Source organism: Dama dama, chromosome 27, assembly GCF_033118175.1.
Source record: "Dama dama isolate Ldn47 chromosome 27, ASM3311817v1, whole genome shotgun sequence".
Taxonomy (NCBI): Eukaryota; Metazoa; Chordata; class Mammalia; order Artiodactyla; family Cervidae; genus Dama; species Dama dama.
Window position 1 is genome coordinate 56,452,976 of NC_083707.1, and position 9,265 is coordinate 56,462,240.

At 47.7% G+C, this 9,265-nt stretch overlaps 1 protein-coding gene across 1 annotated transcript; it reads left to right on the plus strand.

Annotated features, from left to right (window-relative positions):
- The first annotated feature begins 292 nt into the window (after positions 1-292).
- On the plus strand, positions 293-8,431 carry ST8SIA3 (ST8 alpha-N-acetyl-neuraminide alpha-2,8-sialyltransferase 3). The gene is made up of 4 exons (XM_061131048.1): positions 293-556; positions 2,024-2,143; positions 4,548-5,105; positions 7,955-8,431. Exons 1-4 carry the CDS (start codon positions 378-380, stop codon positions 8,235-8,237), a joined length of 1,140 nt encoding a protein of 379 aa, XP_060987031.1. The 5' UTR covers positions 293-377; the 3' UTR covers positions 8,238-8,431.
- Positions 8,432-9,265: the final 834 nt, after the last annotated feature.

Genomic DNA, 9,265 nt, shown 5'->3' on the forward strand with positions numbered 1-9,265 from the left:
TCCAATCACATTTGTCTTGCAGGCGGCAGAGGAGATGGCAGCCTCGCTGGAAACGCGCGGGGGAGCCTGAGCCTGCGGCCGGAGACGCACGGCGCGCCGCTCCAGCGCCGCGGCGCCGCGCAGACCCTCCGTCTCCCTGCTCAGCCTCGCGGGCCCGCTCTCCCCTGCCTCCGGGGTCCGGCTTCTCTCTGGGGCTCCTGCCCGCCCCTACCTCCGGGCCCCTGCGCGGCTCCCCAGCCCGGTCCCCCTCCCCCCGGCACATACGCTGACACGCGCGCGCGAACACACACACTCACACACACACTGACACGCCAGCGAGCTGCTGGCCGCTCAATGGACCGATTTCCCCGCTTTTCCTGATCCCAAGCCGGCCCGGGATGAGAAATTGCAAAATGGCCCGGGTCGCCAGTGTGCTGGGGCTGGTCATGCTCAGCGTCGCCCTGCTGATTTTATCGCTCATCAGCTACGTGTCCCTGAAAAAGGAGAGCATCTTCACCACTCCCAAGTACGCCAACCCGGGGGCGCCCCGAATGTACATGCTCCACGCGGGATTCCGGTGAGTGCGGGGCCTCTGGGCGCCGGCGGGTTATCTGGTTTATGGGGGCGGGAGGTCGGGGGGTGGGGGGAGGGAGGGTGTTTTGCCTTCTCCGAGACACTTTGGGCAAGACAACTGCGTGGTCCTTCCATGCCTCGCTCTGATTCTTAACACCATCGCCACCCACCTCCTGCTTTTTTTTTTTAAACCCAGACGTCGTCCTCATCAAAGTGATTGCATTCTCATATTCTTCTTTGGCATCCCTTCCCCCATTTCAAAAATGGGGGTGGGGGGTGGGGAGGGTGGTTTAAGGAGAATGATGGTGGATGGAGAGGCCTTGTGTGTATCTGGGAGTCGGAATGGAGAGATGGACATGCGTGGCGGTGAGCGCCTACCCCGCGCGCGGACGGGGGAGAGTTAATGGCGCAGGCGCCGGACTCGTCTGGCGCGCTCTCCTGCTTTCCTCCCCCAACCCATGAGCCATCAGGCGCGGGTCTGTTCTCTGGCAGCCCCTGGGGTCCTCGACCTCGATCCTTACACCCGCCCCGCCATCGCCCATCGCCCACCCGCCCCCCCCCCCAACTCTTTCCGGGATTTCCGCAATCCCCCCCGCCCTCTGCGGGAAGCGAGCCGCCTAAGGGCCGCCTCCCCTCGCCCCGGGTCCAAGTCACCGCCCGGCGCGAGGATGGACTGAGAAGGCAGGCGCCGGGCGAAGCTTGGCGGAGCTCGTGGAGACCTTCTGCCCCAACTGTGACCGCCCCCACCTCCCGAGCTCTGCCAACTGAGCCTCCAGAGGGGCGGGTGGCGAGTACGAACTGCACCCTGTGGTCTCAGCCAGACCCGAGGTGCGAAACCCAGGGAAGGAGTGGAGCGGGCGTCCGGAGGGCGACGGTCAGGGGACAGGGGCTGAAATCAGACCGAGGCTCGGGAAGGAAGAGGTTAAGGAAGGAGCCACCCCCCCAGCCCACCCCCCACCAAGCCTTCCCCAGGGTCTTGGGTTCATCTGCCCTTTTCTCCAAAAATCAATCGGGGCGCGGCGCCGGGGCGGCGCGGGGCCGCGCGGGCCGGGCCCGCCTGGGCGCGGCCGCTGTCCGCGGTGCTGACTCCCCGGCCCTCCGCCCGGGCGCGGCCGCTGTCCGCGGTGCTGACTCCCCGGTCCCCGCTGGCGCGTCCGCTTCGGGCCGAGCGCCGGGCTCCCGGCCCTGCTCTCCGCGAGACGGCCATTTTATGGTCTCTCCCGCGCCCGGAGGGATGGACAATGGAGACGGGCTTCCCCGGTTCCCCCTCTTCCTCCCGAGTGTGTGTGGGGAGCGAAGGTGGCCCAGACGAGCAGGGGGCTCTGGGGAGGGCTGTCACCGAGGTCGGCACCGACTAGCCGCCCCCCAACCGCCGTCCCCGCCCCGCCGCCACCCGGCCGGTCCTTGATGGCTACCGTGGCGTCCCCGAGCTAAGCCCAGCGCGCTTGTCTGTCCCCATGCTCCTCTCCAGGTCGCAGTTTGCGCTGAAGCTTCTAGATTCGTCTCTGGTGCCCTTCCCGCATTCTGTGACCCATGAACTCCAAGCCAGACCTAAGTGGACATTTAATCGGACAGCGTTTTTACATCAAAGGTAGGATAGGAGATCCAGAAGGTGTCCTGAGTTCTGGAGCTCAAAACCAAGACAACACGATATCATAACAGAACAACAGAAATCCACTCCCCCCAACCCAAGGTGTATCTGCACTGCCTTCTTGGCCTGACTGCACAAAGGCTGATTAGTAACCCTTTTCTGTTTATGGAGTGCCCCCTCATAAAAGGAAAGCATCAATAAGGCCAATTTGAAAAGAAGTGAAAAAAAAAAGTTGTTTTCAGTATTCTCCTTAACTTGAGCTTAATTGAGCACCATGATTTATGGTTAACATGTATGGCTAATACTGCTAAAGCCATTTATTTTAAAAGAAAAAAAAGTTAATGACAAAAAGACCACCCAATGCATTTTCATTACCCCTCATTGGGGAAAAGAAAAAGAAAAAAAAAGTAAAAAAGTATTGTCTCACGGAAATACAGAAGACACTATACTTTATCCCCAACAAATTACTAGCGAAAAACCTCAGCCCAAATATATTCAGATGTTTAAGTATGGTTTTGGTTTTTTAACCTGGTTGTTCTCATTAAACTTTTATAGCTTTTAATACATTGTAAAAGCTACCCAAAATTACTCTTCGTTGTCTTATAGCAGCTTCATTTATACATGGAGTTTGTGTGTGTGTGTGTGTATGAACCTTTCTTTTTTGAGGTGGGGGAAGAAGGATGAGATTTATGCGAATGTATGTATTTTCCTCAGTGATTTCTGGTCTACTCTTAGCAATCCCAGATAAGTCATTACTTCTTCCTTCTTGGTGGGATAATTACACTGCTAAATGGAATGTGAGCCATCTAGTGTATTCATTAGGGGTATGAATACTTATTTTACAAAAGTTTATTTTACCAGTCTATTTAGGGTGTTGTGTTTTGGTCATAGAATTTCTAGTTATTGCACACTTTTAATCTAATATGGAATTAAAACAAATTCAGTAGCTATCCATGGTACATGAAAATGTTTACTTGAAAAGCTGGCATAGAGTCATATGATTATGATTAAAAATTTTAAAACACTGTTTAATTAAAAATTAGTCCATGATAATAATTGATTAATTCTAAAACTCTGAAGTGGTTTTTTTTTTTTTTAACTTTTGTGGTTTTAATCCAACTTAATTTTCTAGGCAGCCCAGAAAATTGTCATGGGTCAAATATATTATGTATTTCCCAAAACATATTTCTGTCTCAGTAAAAATGTTCTCTCCACACTAGGCCATGTGATCCAAATAACCAATTAGAACAATAGTTCCTTCTCAAAGCTTCCCTTCTTTCAATCCATTTATTAGGTAATCTTTAATTAATTTGCCTAGTGTCACTTGAAACTTTTACCTTCGTAACAGTTTGCAGTGAACACTTAGTAACTTTGGAAACTTTGGTTTAAAGCCTTCAGTGTATGTCACTCTGCATTTTGACAAATTGAAGTAATTTTTTAAAAAGTAAGATTCCAGGTAAAGTGACAGTATGCAAAGCATTTAGTTTCATTCCTGCCATTTTTGGGGGGCAAAAGATAGAGGAAGTTCAATGTGATTTCTTAGAACTGGAGACCCTCATAGCAGAGTAACACATGACTGATCTCTCTTAAGTGTTTTAAATCACAGAGACTTTAAGAGGAGATGGTTAATTTTGCTTAATGCTCAACATGAAAGCAACCAGAAATTAGTGTTAAGTACCACCCTTGCCTGTTTATCCTCTGAATTCTTAGAATATACACATATTTTCAGGATTTACAATAGCTTCTTTTTCTAAAGCATTAGGTTTCTCTAACTCAATTGGGTTTCTACATAATCAAGTAGAAAAATATTCTTTTTTCATTATTCAAAGGACAATAATGAGATTATCATCTCATTTCTATTAAATATTCAACTACTCCCACTGCTATTACCATTTTTATATTTTAATAATAGATAGCACCATACTGACTCATGTCTATTTGGCTCTTATCTGGACATCAGTGATATTTGATATTCCTTGTACACTATAGTCCAATAGCAAACAAGTAGTCCCTAGTTGCAAACTCTAAGTCACCAAAGTTTGTGCATTAGTGTGAGCTCTTTGGGGTCTGTGTAAATTGTCTCCCTGTATCTTCTCACACAGTTTGGCCCATGCCTCCCCCTTGATCAAATACAGTTTTCAGGTAGAGCAGAAACCCAAAGAATCAGCAACTGAAAGCCATAAATCACAACATTTACAAGCCTTAGAGGATTACACCCAGACACTGAGAGGCTAGAGCATGTCTGTAATCCTGAAGCAGTTCTCCCTTCAGTTATTATGAATGTATAATCTTTCTTGGGTTCAGTGTGCCTACAGTTCTTGCCTGAATGAAACAGTGTAAGACCTAAGATGGAAAATCAATTCTTTTGAATGGGATACATTTAATGAATCTCTTTTTATTTTAGGCAAGAAATTCTTCAGCATGTCGATGTAATAAAAAATTTTTCTTTGACCAAGAATAGTGTTCGGATTGGACAACTGATGCACTATGATTATTCCAGCCATAAATATGTTTTCTCTATTAGCAATAACTTCCGATCACTGCTTCCAGATGTGTCTCCCATTGTGAATAAGCGTTATAACATTTGCGCTGTGGTTGGAAATAGCGGGATCCTGACAGGGAGCCGGTGTGGACCACAGATAGATAAGTCAGATTTTGTTTTCCGTTGCAATTTCGCCCCTACGGAGGCTTTCCAAAGAGATGTTGGAAGGAAAACCAACCTTACCACCTTCAACCCCAGCATCCTGGAAAAATATTACAACAACCTTTTGACCATTCAGGACCGTAACAACTTTTTTCTCAGTTTGAAAAAGCTTGACGGGGCCATTCTTTGGATCCCTGCCTTTTTCTTCCATACGTCGGCCACTGTTACCAGGACATTAGTTGACTTTTTTGTTGAACACAGAGGTCAGTTAAAGCTCCAGTTGGCTTGGCCTGGAAATATAATGCAACATGTCAACAGGTGTGTATGTTTTATTGCCTTTAACTCACACCCTACCAGATGGCAAATCAATATCGTAATCTCTTGGGGGTGGGAGCTAGCTATCTGATTAGTTAGTTGTTGTGGTTAGCATAGCACCTTAGAACACATTCTGACGTTTTGTAATGCATGAACGGATCGTTCTAGGTAAGAAGTTCAATCTCCTACCCCAGCTGGTAACCAAGTGTCAAATGGAGGGACTGGTGTTTCATCAGCTTTGCCTCTCCACCGGCCCCCCTGTCCCCTTCCATGGTGGTAAGCCTAACAAACAGTCATGGAAATCACCACAAATCAATAATTTTCTCTGAATGGACAGCTACGTCCCAATAATGCCAATGACTAAAGTAGACAAATCAAGTGGTTTTCTTATAGATGCAATTGACTTTAAATATTCCTTTTTATTTGATGAGTATTTTTTTTTAAGATGGCCAAGATTAGAAAACCACCTAGACAAGTCAAAATTGTATAATTGGCTTTAATCATTGGAGATTTGAGTGCCAAAACATGTGAAAAGTATTTTAGCAGCTTGTTATCCCCTGTAATTTGAAAGACAGATTAACCAGGATACAGTATTTTCATCTAGTCTGATGAGTCTTAACTCTGGCTATACCTCAGAATCACTTGGAGAGATTTAAAAAATACTCTTGTCTGGGCTCTGCTTCAAGAGATCCTAACGTGATTTGTCTGGTGGGGAAGGAGAGTGGCTCAGGCACTTGGTATGTCTTAATAACTCCCCAGATGATTCTAATGAGCAGCCAGAATTGGGAGCAGGCATTCAAGGGCTTCCGTGGTGGCTCAGATGGTAAAGAATCTGCAATGCAAGAGACCTGGATTTGATCCCTGGGTTGGGAAGATCCCCTGGAGAAGGGCCTGGCAATCCACTCCAGGATTCTTGCCTGGAAAATTCCATGGACAGAGGAGCCTGGTGAGCTGCAGTCCATGGGGTCTCAAAGAGTAGGACTGAGCCCACACACACACACATTTATAAAATGCAAGGAATTTTATAAAGCAAGATTAATTGCAGAATTTTTTCTATAAATAATCTGAGGAAATTGCCTCACCTCTAATGTCCCCTATTCGAGCAGCCCCAGTGTCCTCACATACTCTCCAGGTGTTACTGCAAGTTAGAGTGGGTTCTGGGAGGTCTGGTAGACAAGGATTCTAAAATTTTTATCACATCGCAGATGGGTACATAGTAGACATCCTATAGTCCTCTGACATCTTCCAGATTTAAGATCTTGTAGTTGGCCTCTCATGTAAGGAGGAATGATCGTGTAATCAGCTGGTGTGTATCTAGCAGGCAGGCTGACGCCAGCATTTATAGTCCACGCCGGACTATAAACTTTTTCTTGGAAAGAAAAAGGGCACTATTAAGAATTATGACAAAGATAACAGACAAAAACTGGGGCTATTTCAGTTTTCCAGGATGTATGGTTACCTTTTTAACAGGTAATATAACCCAGCTTCTAAGTTTAAAGATGTATCATCTGAGGTACATAGGAGAGGTATTTACTGAATATCACTGCCCAAAATGGGCAGAACCAGAATTAGAAGCCAGGCATCCTGTCAACCTGCCCCGCGGTCTTTCTGACTTCATCATTTTGCTCCCCTCTCGCTCCATTTAAGCACAGCTGTACCGAAAGAATCGTCAGGAGTCATTCTAACTCCTTAGGTAAGAATATGAAAACAAAGACTGAACTTGCGAATTTCACCTGGAAAGGGAATGTCCATGTGAAGCCTTCAGGTAGTGAAGAAGGGTCTAACTGCATATTACAGATCCTTCCAGAAGCAGCCTGTGTGACCCGCCTGGCCCCCAGCCTCTCAGGAGGCCCATGGAGTAGCCAGAATGACCCACTTGGGCTTAGACCAAACACAGTGGTTCAACGAAACCTTGGAGGAAGTACAGTCTGTGGAAATCTGATTCATGAACAGTTTGAGTATGCTTGCACACCAGTCATAAGTGCACAGGCACACATGTACACAGTCCTTCACGCCACATCAGTCTCAGATATTTGGCAGTTTAGGTAGCAAGGCTTCAAATTACTATCTAAATATGGAAGGCACAGCAACCATTATTGAGCATTTTTTACAAATTCAGAAAGTGTGTAAATACTTTTCTTAGGTTCTGGCACGTCAAAGAAGGGCTTGGAAGCTCTTGGTTAAGACAAAGGAACAGGAAATGTGGTTTTCACAAAAGGGTAGAAAAAAATAAGGCCCCACAATCTTTTCAAACCCACGAAGAAAGATTTAATCTCTGAGTTTGGGTAAGAAAGTAACAGAAGAGGGCCCCTTAGATCCGCCCTTTACGTATGAGGGGCATGGTCATTCTCACTGATGGGCTTTTTCAGCATCACCAGTGAGTCAGAGACACCACTCTTTAGGACAACCCAGAGCAGGGCCGCTCCAGTATTTCTTGCCTGGAAAATTCCATGGACAGAGGAGCCTGGCATGCTACAGTCCACGGGGCCACAGAGTCGGAATGCCTGAGCGACTGAGCACACACGGGGAGCAGGGACGGCTTCACACGTGGGGCTTCCACAGTAACAGACGAGCCCTCGCTAGAAGGGCCGGCACTTGGCTTAACCCTCTGCTATTGCCCTCTTGAAACTCTCGACTATTTTTTAAATAAGGGCCCGCATTTTCATTTGACATTGGGCCTCACAAAGTAGATGGCCCTGCCCTGAGAGTTTTTTTGTGGTCTTCAGGATAGATTCAGAGTAGGACTGGTTACGTTAGCTGGATAAATTCGCTTCCCCAAACTGGTCGCAGCGACTCAGCTGACGGAAGCCTTCAGCTGGGCTCTGAATCCACCTGTGCTTATTGTTCCACAGGTACTGGAAAAACAAGCACTTGTCGCCCAAACGGCTGAGCACGGGTATTCTCATGTACACCCTGGCGTCAGCAGTCTGTGAGGAGATCCACTTGTATGGATTCTGGCCTTTCGGATTTGACCCCAACACAAGGGAAGACCTTCCGTACCATTACTATGACAAAAAAGGAACCAAATTTACCACCAAGTGGCAGGAGTCCCACCAGCTGCCGGCCGAGTTTCAGCTGCTGTACCGAATGCATGCGGAAGGGCTCACCAAGCTGACTCTGTCGCGCTGTGCCTGAGAACTCCGAGCCGGAGCGCCCGACGGCCGGTTTCAAAGTGCCCGACTCACACCGAGTAGCCCGTCAGAATAGACAGACCCCCAGAGAGTCTCACATAAGGACCGTCTGCCCCTTAAGAGCAAAGGGGTCTTCTCTCCCCTTCTCCCTGCTCTTTTAAGGGTCTTAGCAAGACAGATGCTTTGAAGCCTCGTGATCTAAACTTGATAAAGGGACGGTTGCATTGGGAACTCTGCTGCTAACGAAATGGTTTGAAGTATTTTCACGTTTGTATTTTAATAATAAACTGCCTCCTATTTTTTTTTTTTTTTTCTAGTGAGGATTAGAGCTGTAGTGTCTACAGCTTTGCTCAGATAGAGTCCTCGCAATCAGAGGCCTCTGGGCAGAGGTTTGGGCAGGATTTCAGTTTTGCCTGGATGGGATCACACTCTTTGAAATGAAAACATAAAAAACTGGTTTGTGAATATCCTCTCTCTCTTCCTCTCTCCTCCCCCCTTGCCCCTCCCACCCTCTCCCTTCCACCCCCTACAACCACTTTCCTGGTTCCACCACCATGGAGTTTTATATTTGGCTAGGAGTCATGTTGAAATAGCTTTGCTTGTATGTCTTGCATCTGTAATTGATACGTTCAAGGCTCTGGGTAACTGATGTTTCATAACAAACTGACGGGTCATGACGGATCCCCTGTGGTTCCTTTTATAAGAAATGCCCCTCGGGAAGTTCTCACTGATCCATGCAGCCATCCTGCAGCAGAGCAGCTCCTCTCTGCTGGGGGGCACGTGACCCAGGGCATTTCTGACCATCACTACAAAGCCTGTGGCGCCGCGGGTGGCATCTCGTCTCGTGACCTGAGTGCCATTATGGCAAATCATCCTGATGCCACACCTTCAAGGGCGTTCCAGCCTGGGCGCAGTGCCTCCCACAGTCCCAACCCAAGCATTGGACTGGGAATTCCCCCAGAACGTAGAGGCGGGGAGTCAGCTCAAGTCTGGTACTTATAGAAGAGGAAGGAAGGAGAATACTTAGAAGCT

Bases quoted from the DNA above. Each gene is read 5' to 3' on its own strand.
- ST8SIA3 (XM_061131048.1), top strand. From the start codon at position 378: ATGAGAAATTGCAAAATGGCCCGGGTCGCCAGTGTGCTGGGGCTGGTC. The intron at 2,144-4,547 runs GTAGGATAGGAG...TTTTTATTTTAG, and splicing joins ACAGCGTTTTTACATCAAAG to GCAAGAAATTCTTCAGCATG. The intron at 5,106-7,954 runs GTGTGTATGTTT...ATTGTTCCACAG, and splicing joins ATAATGCAACATGTCAACAG to GTACTGGAAAAACAAGCACT.